The sequence below is a fragment of the Lampetra planeri genome, chromosome 4 (genome assembly GCF_965212315.1).
Source record: "Lampetra planeri chromosome 4, kcLamPlan1.2.h2, whole genome shotgun sequence".
NCBI lineage: Eukaryota > Metazoa > Chordata > Hyperoartia > Petromyzontiformes > Petromyzontidae > Lampetra > Lampetra planeri.
This window is the reverse complement of record NC_136110.1, coordinates 10,534,746-10,552,499: the sequence shown is the minus strand read 5'-3', so window position 1 is coordinate 10,552,499 and position 17,754 is coordinate 10,534,746. Positions and strand designations below refer to the sequence as shown.

At 45.8% G+C, this 17,754-nt stretch overlaps 1 protein-coding gene across 3 annotated transcripts in view; it reads right to left on the bottom strand.

The window, feature by feature from the left end:
* Window positions 1-17,754, bottom strand: part of PEBP4 (phosphatidylethanolamine binding protein 4) — a 273,341-nt gene that overhangs the window by 80,479 nt on the left and 175,108 nt on the right. For all 3 annotated transcript variants that reach the window (XM_078593236.1, XM_078593237.1, XM_078593238.1), the window contains exon 5: window positions 6,702-6,747. In XM_078593236.1, coding sequence (XP_078449362.1) covers window positions 6,702-6,747 — 46 coding nt within the window. The remainder of the gene's footprint in view (window positions 1-6,701; window positions 6,748-17,754) is intronic.

Below are 17,754 nucleotides of genomic sequence, written 5' to 3'. Positions count from 1 at the left end.
TGGTTTACTTAAAGGTTGGATTTAGCAGCAATGACATTTCTTCAGGAGGGAGTACAGATTTCAATTGTGTGGATCTTTGAGCGTTGTCTCCTTGCTTGTGTGATGTTTGCTTTAGGGAAGTCTGGTTTCCTTCTTTGTACAAAAAGCCCTCACAAAGGAATTAACCACAAATTACAATAAAACTTTCCTGAAAATAATTATTGAGAGCCATGCCACATGATGAGAGTGACGGAAAGTAGTAGAAGGCTGAGATGCGTTTGTGGAGTCAGCAGAAAAGATTGTGCGACAATCGAAGAAGTCAGATAACCATAATTGGAATATTTATTTACACTGGTGGAATCTGATGCACGATATCGCTTATTTTCACAGATGTCCACTGGTTTACAGATCTCCAGTGGAAAGTAGGCAGCATCGAAAGAGGAGACGTTGAGCGGGAATCGACGAAGATCGTTCGGACATGCGACCAGGTCGGACGGCTTTGCTGGGAAGAAAGGTCAGATCATAAAAATGGAGGAAAGTAAAAGAGGGACGAGGCCAAAGAAGACAGGGTGAGAAGTTGGACCTCCAATTAGCACGGTTGGCTACGTACGGTGCCAAAGAAGTTCAGCGTACACACACACACGTTGTGCATGAGGACGTGATGGCATGCGGCGTGACCATAGAGAGGGCGATGGATCGAAGACTGTTTAGAGATTTTCCGAAATCGGATCGCACAGAGTGGGACAAGCGCTCGCAACGAAATCAGAGTTGGGCTACATCTCCATGACGAATGGGAAGTGAGCCTGTGTGCTTTGCCAAACCAGGAAAGTAGGGCTCGGGTTAGATCCTCGCAGGAGACTAACCGAGCTATGATGGCACCAACCAAGTCACATGTCTCTCTTGAACAAGGCTGCGTGATAGTGTTTCCACCATACTTCAGAACACCCTCAGGAACTGCTGTGACGTCATGGGAAAAACGCAGAAGACAGATGCAGCACGGCAACTCTCGCTTAGAGCCACTGCTGTGCCATGTTTTTATTACAGCAAAAAAATTGACTACGGAAAAATATAACACATAATGGCTATCATCTTGGGATCATGTAAGCTATTTCGAGCATGTGGCCTGCCTTGGGTCTGCAGAAGGAAGGGTGGCCAAGGGGAGCTGAGTGGTAGGGGCCGAGCCGATGGAGCCATACGGCTCTTAAAGTTTTCTTCAGAATCTGAATATTGATTTACACTGGAGGAATCCGATGAGCTAGACGGCTCTTTATTTTCACAGATGTCAAGTAGGGGCGGGTCAGAACGTTACAACAATAGTACAACAACACGATAGGGGTGCACGATATAGGAAAGGTAAACAAATCGCTTTAAAAATATATAGACAAATAAAACTAAACTATATATTTTTTTTCTTACCAGGTAAAGCCCACTGAGCTATTAGCTTCTTCTTCAGAAGCGACCTGGCCACAAATGATAGCTCAACGAAGTGGCTTATCATGTAGAAATTTATAGCAGCAAAATAATGGTCGATTCTCCATTGGCCGTGGAAACGCAGCATTGGTGGAGCCTCTCACAAGGAAGTGAATTCGTCTGCCCGCTTAACGAGCAATAAGATGTCATGCATCTCTATTGGCAACCCTGAGCCTGTGTGGACATCCGACAGTTCCTTGATCGAATAACGACTGTGGACTTCCCACAAAATGGTATATATTTCATTGACCCGAGGGAGATGATGGGCTGAGTCAACCCAAGACTGGGTTTTGATATTGTTGGCCACCAGGCCAGGAAAATCATACCAGCTATAGTGTTAATCATATTAATCATCTGCATGCATGGCTGCTGTGTTAATGAAGGTCATGAAAAAGACAATGGTCTTCAGACGTGGAGCAATATGCATTTCTAAGTGTGTGTTTATATGTGGAGCCAAAATTCAATGTCTCTATCGATTGGGAAGCATTTGACTCACAGTGTGGTGTCACAAACCTGTGGCCAAAACTCATAAATCAGGTGTGGCTGGGATCATGCTGGGATGATCCCGTGGCGTTACCGTGGGCGCCACGGTGGCGAGATGTTAACTGCCTCGCTTGGTATGCAGGAGATCGTGGGTTCAATCCCGACCCTGACATCTGTATATTTGGAGTTTGCATGCTCTCCCCGTGGTCACGTGGATTTTTCTACGGCTCCTCCGGTTTTTACCTCCACATTTACAAACGTGCGTTTAGAGTATTTCGCTGCTAGAAATGTCCACGTGATAAGTCACTTCGCTGAGCTATCATTTGTGGCCAGGTCGCTTCTGAAAAAGAGCTACACAGCTCAGTGGGTTTTACCTGGTAAAGTGAAAAAATATGCGTAAACCAGTCACATGCTAGCAGTAGATTAAGTAGCATCATGATCACTCTGCACTGGCTTTTGAGTGTCGTTCCCCTCGTGCATGTGGGTGTTCTGTGGGTACTCTGGGCTTACATGCCACATGGAGAACGCTCCTGTAAGGAATTGGCCAAACATAAAAAATGAGGACCTCGTTTTGAAATAGATTCATGAGACTTAAGTAATAAAAATAAAACATAATAAAATATATTGTATTTTATTATGTGTTATTTTTATTATTTCCCTTCTACGTGACTTTACCGAAATAACCAAGAAGATGAGTCCCTGCAGTCACGAAAGCTTTAAATCGAAAAATGAGACTTAAGTAGTGAGGTCTTCCTGAGTAACTACAACATAACTCAAAAACAATCAAATCAATGCCCACAAAGGTGTTTCTGTTCCCCTTAATGAAATGTCTGATTCTGTCGACCCTGATTGAAAAGCATGGCCTTGGTGTACACTCGAGGCAAGTTCCTCCTGTCTGCTGATGGACCTCAGGAATCCTCTCGTCTGCCATTCTATGGACATGACAAATTCGTATTGTTACTCTAAGTGGTGTCTGTCCATTGCAAGCATGTATGTTGGGGTGGGGAGGGGAGAAACCTGTGAATTATGGCCGAGTCTCCGTTAAGGACACATTATAGAAATTTCCACAGCTTTTAAAGGCCAACGTGCGTACATGCACACGCATAGATTTGGGAGCAAGTTGTGTGTACGTTCCGTAAGAGGGGCGGTGGTGTAGCACTCAGCGTGCTGTGCATCTCGCCGACGTGTTGTCGGGTAATTTCTGCGTGTGGCTCGGCACAATAAACCCATCACATGTCGCATGTACGTGGTTTATTTTCGTATATTTGAAATTTTCCAGCGATGAGGAAAACATGTAAGAATACAGTGGGACGAAGGGTACGATGAAAATTCTCTCTGGAGCAGGAAATAAATCATCTGCAGTGCTGGGTGAGAGAGGCCAACTCAAGTGACTCCAGATAATGCTCAGGGGTATGGTACTCTGCTGGCTGTGAGGGATTCGGAATCACGTTTCTTCACTTAACGACAATGTCTCAAGACCACACCATTGGCATATAATCAGAAGTAAAATAATACTGGGTTACCAATCCCAAATGAAGTTAAATTCAAAGCGTCCCACCACTCAAACGAGCAAGGAGACGGTGCTCAACTTGTCCTCTCCAATGTTTATTGAGGTTGTTTGCTCGGCACGATGTCCGACGTTACGCGCCACGTGCTGGGAGCTTTTTCGAGAATCTTCTTCAGGAAGTTCCCATCACGTGGAGCAAAACGTCTGGCGTCGTGCCAAGCAACACGCGGCATGACCCGAATAACAGAGCGCCACAGCGCAAACCATGAAAACCTGCACAGTCGCAGTATTGCCGTGGTACAATTTTGGTGACGCAGACGATTGGATTTCTGATCGTGCACAATACATAACGCCAAGCGGCACGTTGTGTTTCACCGCCCCGAGGTCAATGGGGCCTGACAGTGTCCATTGTGCTGGGTTTTGGGCCACATCAGCGCACGACGACAAAAAACGGTCCACGGCTCAGCCCCCTGCCTCTACCAACCCGCACTGACCAGCGTGGTGAAGTATGGTCAAACAACGCCCATGACCGACACGTTGTGTAGAAGCCTTCATTCGTATTATTTTATTTCGGATCTCCGCTTAAAGTTATTGCAGCATCGCACGGTTCAGATGCGCTCCTGTGGCCGTCTGTGATGCTTTTCCTTCCGATATTAGGAAGAAACTGGAGCTTTTGAATCAACACTTTTAAATCTAGATTGAAAACTCATTACTTGAGAAGTGCTTTTAGTGTTTAGTTTGTTTGTCCTTCCCCCGCACCTCCAATTAGCACGGTTGGCTACGTACGGTGTGAAAGAAATTCAACATACGTATGTGCGTTTCTTCCCTGTGGTTGTCGCTGGCCCAAAGGGAGGACTTAAAGGGTCAACTGAAGGCAACGAATGTCTGTGGAATGAGTGAGGCTGAAGGATCGATATTGATCCATTCTAAAAGGCCAAATGGTCTAGGGGCCTAGAGTGCTACCTGCAACATCCGTGGCTTGTCACTTTAAGCCTGCATATTGGTCCAACTGATAATGCGTTTCAAGATAATGTGTTTCTGAAAGCACACTGTCTGCTCGATTGTTAATTCAAAGCGCCCGCAAGAAGGGCCATTGTGTCCAGCTGTCTTTGCCAAATTAATCATGTGTCAGATTTTTGTTGTTTTACAAATGGATGATACTCTGTACAACACAGCAAACTTGTAAATTCACAATCACGTGGACAAAGAAACACATATGCATACGATTTAAAGCTTTCGTGACTGCAGGGATTCATCTTCTTGGTCTTTTCGGTAAAGTCACGTAGAAGGGAAATAATAAAATAATAAAAATAAAACATAATAAAATACAATTCTCACGACGTTTCGGCCACAACGCAAGCAGCCGTCCTCAGGTGAAGAACAGGTCTGTCGGAAAGAATTCAGACGCTGTGTTTCCAACAGACCTGTTCTTCACCTGAGGACGGCTGCTTGCGTTGTGGCCGAAACGTCGTGAGAATTGTATTTTATTATGTTTATTATTTTTATTATTTTATTATTTCCCTTCTACGTGACTTTACCGAAAGAACCAAGAAGACATATGCATACGTACGGTGCGAAATAAGTTTAACATACGTACGTATGGAAAAAACACACACGTCAAGAAGAAGTGGTTGTTTGACCGTATACCCGCACGTAATTGCACTCACAAATATACACACACCCCTACACAAACACTCTCGTATATATGGACGCCCACGTAAGTAAACTCATGGCTATGGGCACACACATATACACTCACTGACATATAACAGGATATCCCCGAACCCTCAATTGGCCTCTCCTCTCACAATTGGGCAGTGACGTGGCCCAGTAGAAGTACATTTGCCACTTGTTGAAGATGGTGTGCAGTTTGAATTCGATAGGACGCCCTGGTTAATGCTGCGGGTGTATTAACCATAACATACGCTCTGCCTGTTTCAGAGCGAAGAGTATGATAATGGTGTGCCGCTCTCCACGGTCTAAATGTGCCACATTTGAAACATTCGAAAATAACTTTATCAGGAAACGCAGAAATCTTTGCTCCCTCGGGACCCACCTAAAAAAGAGTCCTGGGACTCAACGAGGCTCTCCTGAGACATAAACACAACAGAGGTAACCATTCATGTATCAGCCCTGGCAATAGCCACCCTTGATGCACACCTACTCGGCTGCCAGACTCTTCATTCAGATGCAGTCAAATTGTTGACCCACTCCCTCTGGACCTCTGTTCTGACTTAGGAATTCTCACAAACCTGCCGCCAGGGTCCAAGGAGGAAGACTAAGAAGTTCTGCCCCTCGACCAGCCAAGCAAACAAACATCTCCAATGCCCATCTGAAGCCAGCCACCATGCTGTTAAACACACAACTATTAATTAATCACTCTTCACTGTATCAACATTATACGCTAATTTTTAGTTGTACATGCACGCACAGCTGCGTCTGATTAAAGGCTCGCCTTGAATAACTGAAGGTAGGACCTTACAAGTCACCATGTCCAGATGACCTTAACGCTGCCACTGCGTTCGCAACGGGCCTTCTTCTTAGCGTGTTGCCGCGTGCGTGACTGCATAACTACTATGGTCATTTGACGGAATGCACTCTGAGTGCTTGATTCACAATTTAGGAGAGGGGTGGGCGGCGGCGCGGGGCGGTGACTCAGCCTCCCTGTGCCTCGTCAGTAAAATGAGAAGCAGTTTGAGAGTCGTCAATATTAGTCACCCTGTGTGTGTACGGATGGGTTCCGATGGAGCAACTCGGATTTCCACGACTGGCTCAGGGTCTAGATGATGAGAATTAAGCAGAACCAGCACGGCGAGGTTTGCACAAAGGACCAGACTTTAATTTTGATATGACAAGTGGTTCAAAAGAGTGAACCATTAAAATATGGTTTGAAATGCAATTTTAAATGATATCTTACGGGTCGACATAAGTGCAAGCATTTGAAATGTTCTTTACAAACAGTTTGCAATGAGTTATGTATTGTATGTTTATTTATTTTACGTTTCAACAGAATTTATTTTGAATGCTTCTCCACCCCCACCCAAAAAAAATTCCAAGTATGCCTTCACCTAGAATCTGTCATAACAGCGCTCGATCTTTCATGTTTATAATTGAGTTGTGCATTCGTCATGGTTTGACAATGTGTACAAAGAAAGTACATTTTTTTTTACGAACCCACTAAAAATGAAATCCTTATTTTGCCGTTTGAAGTGCGAACCCTCATTTTGTTTTTAAAGGCCAGGACACGGGGCCCCTCTCTTACCAGTGAGGACGCTTCCTTTCACATTCCCATTGCGAAGGTCGGAGCCCTGTAAACACAGAAGAAGCAACAACAACAACAAATATGCATTACAGCAACGTGGAACCAAATGCAATGCTTAGGTCATGGGTCGGTACGTGCTATCAACAGGACAATCAAACAGGCAAATGTGTTCAGTGGCACACCTTCAAAAATAATGCAATGCAGGGATGCAATTAAAATGAAAATAGCTGGGAAAAAATATTACACACACACAGTAAAAGATTGCGCGAATTGTCGGTGGGCATCCCTTTGATTAAATAAATATGTTATTCACGCGGCAAGCGAAATCAATATTGCGTGTAATTATACGGAAAACGCGAAATACAGTGGCATCATTTCACTGGCCCGTCGCGATTTCGTTTTCTGTCTGGGTGCAACTCCCCAAAGGGATCACAACGAACCCATCCACGGCCATAATCGTACGGCAAGATGAATGAGCATGACATTTCCAGGTGTAAACCAACAAGACAATGCTTGACAGCGCCTCGCTCCGAGAATGATGATGTAACTAGAATTTACAAATGGATACGCGCAGTCACACCCATGCACACACAAAAAAAGATTCCTTGTTCAGCCTCACTGGCTTAAGGGGCAATTTCTATAAGCGCTTGCCCCTAAAGGCGAGTACGATACACGAGGGGGTGATGTGGTCAGCATCACTCCCCACACTCATGTATGTCTTTGTCTCTGAAGTGCTGATGTTTACACACCACACCGCACACTCCTCCGAGGCTAAGCAGACGGACACGTGCACGCGCACGCAGGCTCACGCAGCGCTGCCGAGTCGTGATCATCCCGCCGTGATCATGCCACCGCTGGATTAAGGCCTCGTTCACAAATTCCATCGCCATCTCTCACGGCATCACGACGCAACATTCCAACCGGCTGCCACGCATCAGCTGACTTCATCGCTCCATCTCCCTGACAGACGTCCCCTCGGACGCGTTCCGTTCCTTGGTTTCCTCCGCGCTATTGTCCTTGACCATCGACCATGACGGCTTCTAGGAATACGGGGATGCTGTGTTTAGTTCTGAGTGATCACTGTGAGCCATCATCTATCCACTGCCAAACGAAGGCCTCTACGCCATCCCATGCAATCCTCTCCTGAGCATGAGCTGATCTCATCGCTCCGTCAGCTCGGTGGGCATCCTCTGGGGCACTTTTACTCCACTTTGGCTGCTATTCCAGCACCAGTTTCGTCCATCGACCGTCATGATTTTCGGGCGATGCGTTTTGATCCCCCAGTCTAACTTACTTTTCTTAACGGCAGGAAAATGATGCCTTAAGTAAACCCGCGGTATGATTCCTAATCCCAGTGATCCTCTCTCTGTCTCTCAATGCAATTCCAAGCACGTGTCCATCCATGTGCTTCTTTGCACGCTTGTCAGCCATTGTTCCATTTCCTTTGTCAATGAGCTACGATGCGGGTAGCAGAGGGGAGTGCTGCAAAATCTGTTGTTGTACTGTACTCGAGGCTTCCTCAGCTATGCTCTCTACCTTCACTCACTCGCACTGAGCTGGGTGATGAAGTATGGTCAAAAGACCACCGAAACCTCACAGCATGGGGAGGCCCTAATTCCAAATGACATTGACAAAACAGCTGAACCTGTATAGATGTTAACCTAGCCAAGGAGCTCTGTGAACGGAGTCAGTGTGACTAATGCTGTATGTATGTACGTTGAACTTCTTTCGCACCGTACGTCACCAACCGCGCCACTCGTTAGGCGCTCATAATGTTGAGCACGCAGAGATCCTGGTCGGGCATTGGACTCATCCTTATTGGGGGGGGGGAGGCCAATAAACGAAGTTTCACTCTCTGAGACAACGACGGTGGTCATCCTATTGAGAAACTGTCAAAGGAGTTGCGTGATTTCTACCACCGGCTCATGAGCTGCCAGTAGGGAAGAGTGTTGTGCCTATTCTCGCTTCGGCGGGGGAGACGCCGACTTTTGACTAAACCTGGCAAGTATTTTAATGGCATCGCAAAAAGCCAAAATGAGAATGGGTTCTATGGAGCAGAGTTTCCTGCCCCTGACCCTGACCCGAGTGGGCTTCTGTAACCAACGACTATTACACATCACACGTTCAAGCAGTGGGAACACGACTGCTAAGCCTACTGTGTTTCCAGAAGCTCACACGCATGGAAAAGTTTCGTGTTAACATTATGAGCCAACTACAAAGGCCGTAAAACAAAGCTTACCCTTGGTGCCCTGGGCTTAAATTAACGGAAAAGTTTGGCTCTTTACTTTACACGTGAATTCCAGTGGCTGGGGGAAAGAAACAAAATATGAAGCACTGATGTTTTGTGTAAAAGTAATACAGAACAAATAAATATGAACTCCAACACTTGCAGCGAAATACAACCACGCGTACACGCTAACGGGATCTAGACCTGTGCGGGTTAGTCACTTACGCGTATTAGCTCGTTACTATCAGTGTTGAAAGCATCACCCCCAATTTTTTTTTTGGGTGGGGGGAACATGTGCTTCTTTAACTCTTTTCGCTCCACTTTCTTTGACGTCAGACGTTACTGAACCACACATATACACACGCCAGCAAGGTAGTCTTGCTGGCATATGTCTTGAAGGAAATTTCGTCAACAGCGAACAAGACGCAGGTGGCGGTGAAAATTGGTTGCTCGAAAACGGTCGCACAAACATTGCCGAAAATATCCTGTAAGTGAATCGCGGTCCGGATGAGAGACTGAACGAGTCCGAAGACGCATCTAAAGTGGCGGAGTATCGAGTGGGCACCGGAGCTCACGCTGTTGGTGAAAGGGGTTAAGACAATTAAGGAAAATGTAAGCACATGTTCAGTAACAGTGCAGTGTGCTTCTGAGTCTCCTGACGTTAATTAGAGCGGAATGGCAGAGGGTTTCTAATTGGAAGGAAACTTACAACGCTCGGCAGACATCTGTATATAACAGCTGTCTGCAAATAAGAATAGGTGAATGAGAGTTGAGTGCAAAGCTTCAATTTAAAGAAATATGAGCCGACTTTGCAAAATGAATAATTTATTTGCGTAAGCTAAATACTGAAGTTAATCTAATCCCATTTTACATTTGTGTATAATTTGAGCCTACGTGAGATATGTCAGTGTTTAAAATTTTAGACTTTTGGCTGAGCACTGAGCCATTAGTTTAAATCATTCTAAAGAGCAAAAATGGGAGCTGACCTTTCGTGGATAACGAGTTGCTCACAAATGAGAAAACCTAAATGTCTTTGTTAAGTTAGAGTGACAACAGATTCAAAACATTGCGAAAAAGTATTTCATTTCCAAAGGCATCTGAGTCTATCAATAAGCAAATGTCACACAGTGTAACTATTAAACTTAACCTCGAGAAAACATGCATTGATTATCATTTTACAAACATAATATCTGTGCAATAGTTGACGGAATCGGTTTTTCATATGTTTGGTCTGAAGCAAAGTGTTGGATTTTCCACATTCCTTGGGCAAGTCCTGATTTCTGCACACGGTGTGCACTGGCTTACCTGTGACCAAAAGGTGCAGCTTCATCAGGTGGTGCGCATTTTATACACCACGAAGTGATGATGGGTCGAATTATCCATCATCGCGATTTGAACTCGCTACCTTATCGATGGGATTATTAGTAGTCTGCCACCTGATAATATAGACCGACGATCGAAATTACAATCCTGCTATACACACAGTGTTTGTAAAAAAAACACGCAATAACTGCCAGTCCTTTGTCAATCCACTGGTGGATGAAGGGCTTCCCAAGCTGTGCCTGTGCGGGTTGACGAATGTGGGGGGCCAGGATCAGTCCATATAGCTGTGACCTGAAATCGAAGTCAGGTGTCTGGGTTCATAATGCAGTGCGCTACTCACAGCACCACCTCTCCCCCCTATGAATTGTATCCGCGTAAACATACACAAATACACGGCCATACGCGTGAGAACACGAGTTTTAGAAGAATGACTTTCAGCTTAAATATAAACTGAACAAAAACAAGTGAAAGCATACGCTGGTTAATACACCTGAGACAACACTGGTGATACATTTATACAGATTATACAAGGTATGGAGTCTCTGTATAGCACTGTTCGAGTGTGATGGAGGCACACTGCGAGTGGCTTTCCCCCCTTACGTGTTTATCCATTACATAACGTACGAAGGCACCGCTGGTAATTTTCACCTCATTTCCCTCGACTCTCTGCCTCGGAACGATTTTACATTGCTGCACGGACCTCGCGAGTGGCAAACGCAAATGCACAGGCACCGGCCGGCACGAGCCAAACGGGCAAACGTGCGCACGATCGTGCAGAGGGCAAAAGTCTGACCATTGCGACGTGCGGTTTAATCCTTCGCTTCGCCGGCGCGGAAGTGCAACATCTTGCTCGCCCCGGAGCGAAGATTAATAAGCTTGTGTCTCAGCAGGAAATGTGCGGTGAGATGTATTTTTTGCTGTTGTCGCGTTAATGCCGCTGTCGGTACGTTGCCTGCACGCAAACTTCCCACCGTCATTTCTGCCAACCGTCGGGAGGAGGCCACGGACGAAAAACGCGTGTTTGCGTCGTGTTGTTTAGTGAAGACAAAATGCCTCCCCCATCCTTAATGGACGGGCGAGATGTTGTTCACCACCGCTGGCAGCCCCGAGCAGCCCCGAGGAGGCTTCGGAAATTTCTCGCATTCTGATGGTTGAGAAGCAAAATGGGCACAGGATGAACGTTGCTGATTTGACGTTGCCGATTTGACGTTGCCGATTTGGCGCGCCCCCACTGGGCATCTGCGAGAAAGAGCTTCAAACCTCGTCAGGTTCCTCCAGTCGAAATAAAGATTTTGATTCTGAAATAAAGATTCCATGCCCCAGGTTTCTCTGTCTCTCATTGTAATCCAATCGTGCATATTTTCATGCTTTGATATATAAAAAAAAATGTTATGCTTTTTATTCAATTTTCTTTGTCAGTGTCCGTGTGTCTGGTCGTCACAGCAGGATAATATACAATTATTGAGAACGTGACTTTTCCTGCTTTTCATTAAAACGTGCAATCTCTGGAAAAGCACTCCATCCTAATTGTGTTTGTCTCATCATTTCATCACTTTGGGAATGATTCACCTTCAATCATCGACGTATGTATACAAATCGCATATGTGTACATGTTTTGCCGTGTTGTGTTTTTCCAATTGTCTCGCTCCAACAATAATTTTTTGTTCAGAAAACTATTTGTGCATGACTGTGTTTTTTTTTTACATTTGCTATTCACAGCAACTTTAGAAAATATTTAACGAAAATTGTAATTAAAGCCAAAACATTAAGCGGGAAGAGTCTGAGCTTCATCAAATATTTTGGCAACATAGTTATTATACAAAACCAATGGAAGTTAACATACGGGGAAAAGAAAAATTCAAGATGAACATTCATATGGATGAGGGTCCGTGTACATGTCTAGTGACATCGCGGGATGTCAACGTGTAGTGCCAGCCCTAGAGAGGCACGGCGTGCGGTGTAACAACATCGCGGATACCACAAGGGTGTGAGTGCATACCGGCCCTAGAGGGGCCCAGTGAGCGTTGATTGATAGCGCTGGATGGCACCACGATTGGCATGTAGTGCCAATCCTACAGGACAGGGTGTGTGAGTGCCGAAGGATGGGGTTACTAAAGGCCATGGCACTCTGGTTGACCCAGGAGGACACGTGACCAGTTAAGTCTACAAAGGGGCCCCAAGTGGGGGCTAGGGGTGGTCACGTGGTTGGGATCCAGATCCTTCCCAAGGATTCTAGAAGGTGGTCGTGGCTAAGGGTGGAGCCGGCCACGCTCCAGAGAATATAAGCCAGGTCCCGAGAGGGACCAGGGTTGTTCATCCTGGAAGAAACTCTTCCTCTACGTTCTCCGTTCAACGAGTCTCCAACACGTGGATCTGGACCCGAGCTGTTGGTCCCGGTCCATAGTAGCAGTTACGATGTAATTAGTGGAGTTAGCCTGGTGCTCACTACCATCGGTTGTTATTCTGTGATGGGGAAAGTTACCCCGTGTGTTGGAGTTTAATAAATGTTTTGCCTCCAAGTCTACATCTGCAACTCAGTTGAACTCACTACACATGTAGTGACATTGAGTAAGTCACTGTAGCGCGTGCCACTGGGAGATTGGTAGACAATGGAATTAGGGGTAACAGCCCGTTCTACCAGCTGGACCTGTGGGCAAGGCACGGAGCCCTCTGGGGGATCCAAATGGGTGCGAGGTCGAGGGCGGAGCCTGGCCACGCTGGGCAGGATAAAAGGGCGAGCTCCGACTCACAGTCGGGGCTGCTGCGATCTGGAGTGGAACTCGTCGTGCCGTCGTCGTCGTGATCTTTGCCCTCTTCAAGCTGTGGGTCTGGCAGCTTATTGGCTGTCCCGACCCGGTGTGTAGTTATCCCCTAAGGCTGTGAAGGCCGGAATAACAAAGAGAGTACCTCCGACTCGTGTTTGTGTATTAGCACACTACACGTGTATCATGCACAATTTACATTTGAAACGACTGCCTCTGTTAACAGAGGGCTTCATGATAGCTCTGGAAGTGCTGTATCATAGGTTGGATGATAGGGGAGCCGCGGTGGCAAGATGTTAAATCCCTCGCCTGGTATACGGGAGGTCGTGGGTTCGTTCCTGACCCAGAAGCCTCTATATATTTCGTGTTTGCATGTTCTCCCTGTGGCCGCGTGAATTTTTCTACGGTTCCTTTGGTTGTTCCCTCCACATTAAGAAACATGTGTTTAAGAGTATTCAGTTGCTATAAATGTTCATGTGATAAGCCACTTTGTTCAGCTATCATTTGTGGCCAGGGCGCTTCTAAAAAAATATCTATATAGTTCAGTGGGTCTTACCTCATTAAAAAAAGTTTAAATAGTTTATTTGGCAGAAAAATAAAGCAATTGTGCCTAATCACCAACAGCGCTTGCAATGCTGCCCAAGCGAGCATGAACGGATATGGCAGAGTGCATGCCATATCACGCAATACTCGCGGCAGCGGTGAAAAAAGCAACAGGCACTTCACAACGATTGTCTCTACGCAGTTGCAAACTCCGAGTTGAAACACGTGACCAATATTTACCGTAACGAAATACTCAAGCCAGCAGGGATGAGTCAATCTTGGGTTTCAGCCAGGGAATCGAACCTAAGACTGCACCATATTTCATGCAGAGTGCATTCAATAGTTATCCAAATCACCGATAACCACATGCGAAAATATGCTATTAATAGGGCCTTCTAATTAATCTGTCTCTGGCCAGTACCGATGGGTGTATTTGTGTAACAGCAACATTATTCAATGAGCCCGGAGAGGATCCTGTACCTTGGGGATGCAACACAAATGTGTAAGGTAACAGGAGTAAGGGAAGAAAGGAAATGAGGTGGACAGACGAAGTGGATGAGGTCTAGCAGAGGAAGGATTGAGACTGAGTGAAGCAGTAATACTGGCTAAAGAAAGGGAACCATGGCAGCAAATCTGTTCAGCCCCATCGTCGCTAATGAACTGACAGAAGTGACACATCGATCATGACGATGACAACGATGATAATGAGTATCCTTGATCCGTGTGATTGACTACGGTTGCTCCTGTAGCGGCTTATCTTAATACCGGATGATTGTCAGTTCAAATTCATGCCGGGGTCACCTGAGCCCATCATCTAAAGTGGCTGTAATGTGCAGCCATCGGCTTCCGTCACAAGCATATGTGATTAACACACATTACGATAATGCTGTGGCATGGAACTAACAAGTCAAAGCTCAGATTAGCATGTGGTGGTGATTATCTCAGCCGTTGGCCGTGATCCAGCGGCGAATATTCCACATGTCAACGACCCAACACGAACAGACAGCAATAGATCTATGGCTAATTTGTGTGTTTTTGAAAGTGATATGCTATAGGCAGTAATTTACAACTAGAGCCACGCTACATTTATCATGCTATGGAACGTCTAGTGAGACGGTGCTATTGGGTAAGATCGGTTCAACTCAAAATTGTAAGATCGTGAGATAATATCGATAGGGTTCTAAAAAAATGTTTACGGAGTGATTGGCTCCATTAATTAATTCATCACGCATAGCAACATGGAACTTTTCTGCGATGTCTCAGCGGCACTCAGCAATCATTCGATCAACGGATATTATTATTAAAAAAGCCCAACTCCATCTCAGGCTCTCGGTTTAACAAATTCATCAGAGGGCAGTTTTGCATGTGGGAGTAAATCAGAGTGCCTCTATAATACCCTCCCACGTGACATGACAACACTGGAGACATTCGTTTGGATAGGTCAGCAGCCGACTTGCTGTACTGCCGTCTACTGGCTACCTCATCATCCTGCAGGTTGGGACCTGCGGACGTGATGAGCGTCGGTGTTTATTTTTTGTTTGTTATCACGGTTGTTGAGCGCAGGGCCTAAAGGCCCAAAGATGGCAATCGGCCAGCAACAAACAGCACTCTTGAACGTGTAAGTCTGAGCAAGGTTATACGAACCTGGGGGAAAGAAAAGAGACGGTGAGAAGGAATTCCAACGTGCGGCAGCACGAGGAGAGCAGCAGAAAGCGAAGTGCTGTGAGCGGAGGTGTGGTGGTTGGATAGAGTGTGGATGAGATGAATCAGCCGACCTGGTGCTATGGCCTGAGCCCTCAACGTGGGTAGGGGAATCGCAGTGAATGGAAACCATGGTAGTAACTGTCGAAGAGTCATAAGGCAAGGTGGTGACTGACCAACAGTGATCTGGAGTGGCTGGAGTGAACCAATGAGTGGCTGAATCATCAATGGACCTGACTGCGACTATGTGGAATTCTGTCACCTACATCGAGGTAGGAACTGCAAGTTCCACCACAGATAATGAACAGCAGCAGGGTTCCAACTTTGGCCAAATTGATGATTTGTAATCCGATCTTAGGCATGACTTTTCCGAGCCGAAACAAAGCCCTGCGGGCACAAGAGAACCAAGCTTTCTTCGATGCCTCTTTAGCGAGATTGATAAAATAGCCATTCCGTGACAGGTCAGACGAGGTTGTTGTGAGTTTTATAGACGTAGGCTTTCGCGACCAATATCATCCATAATACAGGGTTTTTTTGGGTTAGATCGCGTAAATCTAAATGTGTATCATGCAACGAATTGGCATGTTCTGTTTACGCGATCTAACCCCCCAAAACAACCTATATTATGGAGGTTGTTGTGCCTAGCAGATTAGTCTTCTCGCTATGTAACCTCCAACCCTAACTCCCAAGTGATGGATTGCAGGCAGCAGTTTGCTTGTCGTTGGCCATATTAATAATGTGCCAGCAAAGTCGTTGATGGGGGCTTTTAACCACAAGAGAGACCCATAAGCTCGTAATGGACTGCAATTGTGGCATTAAAACTATTTTAAAAACAATTACAGACGGCATTCCAGTCGAGCTGTAACAACAACGTCTATCCTTGGGTATTCAAAAGTTGGTGCTTCTAATTTGTATTCGATGCTGAAGTAATTACTTTCTTATATGTTCGAGGATACAATAACATGTTTTCACTGTTATGCCCGCATTTTAAAGTGCACTGTTAATAATAGGCAATTAAAAACTTTACTTCCATGGAAATCAGTTGACTTGTCATGATATGCCACGAAAGTTGACCGAACCAGCAGGCTACTACAAAAACAATGGGGAAATTACTTCAATGTCTGTGTTGCCATATGGAATAATTATTCTTTACAATAAATGTGAATGTATTATTACATCGCAATTCCATTTTAAGAGAACATATTCATCATTTCAAGTGCCTGTATGTTTTTTATGTAAGTATGCATGTATGATCAACCTTGTTTTTTAGTGTGTGTCTTGACAAAATCAAACAAGACTGCATGGGGGAATTTCAACCGTATCCCCAGGCCTGGTAATATTGCAAGAGAGTTATATAAATATAAATAATCACTGCATATTTTCCAGCTCAAGGGGCTCATGATGGCTGCGTCAAAGCACCGAGCCAACGCCGCTGAGATTCTGGGTAAGAATATGGGCAGACATCAGAGATCAAACAGAGCTAGAAAAGTGCAGGGGGGTTCATATAGAAGCAGCCCGGTCACTAAATAATACGAATCTAGTGACATCGCGGGATGTCATTGTGTGGTGCCGGCCCTAGAGGGGCCCGGTGAGCGCTGATTGATAGAGCTGGATGGCACCACGCTCGGCGTGCATGCAGTGCCGGCCCCTACAGGATAGGGTGTGGGAGTGCCGGCCATGGGAATGGGGTTACTAAAGGCCATGGCACTCTGGTTGACCCCAGAGGACACGTGACCGGTTAAGTCTACACAGGGGCCCCAAGTGGGGGCTAGGGGTGGTCACGTGTCAGGGTCGAGATCCTGCTCGAGGATTCTGGAAGGTGGGCGTGGCCAAGGGCGGAGCCAGCCACGCCGCGGAGGAGATTAGCCGGGTCCCCGGGTCCCCCAAAGGGACCGGCGCTGTTGTTCATCCTGAAGGAACCTTCGTCTATGTTCTACGTCCTACAGAGTCTCCAACACGTGGACCGGGACCCAAGCTTGGGTGCGTTGTAGCTAGTTACCATGTAATTAGTGTAGTTAGCCTGGTGGTCACCACCATAGGTTGTTATTCTGTTAAGGGGCAGTTACCCCGTGTGTTGGTGTTAATAAATGTGTTGCCTCCAAAGAGTACGTCTGCGACTCAGTTGAACTCACTACACAAAGAACGTTTGTATAGATTTTGGATTTTTTTCAATTTAATTTGGAATTTTCCTACGCGACTTGCAGGTTCATGCACCAGGTTATCCTCAGTGGCATTTTGCAAAGTGCCAGTATTGGATGTGGACAGATGGATTGATTTAAGATTCGTGCCAGGTGTAAGCGACAAATTGCTACACAGATAAATTCAATGAGCCTCACCCAAGAATAACATAACACAACATAACACTGGTCAAAAAAAAATCTGGCCTGGACTTTTGCAGCTGTTTTAGACTAATTTCAGGGCGCTAATTCCAAATCTGATCTCAGATTTGCTCTATCACATCTCATTTTTATGCTATCGGAATACCCCATTTTCATTG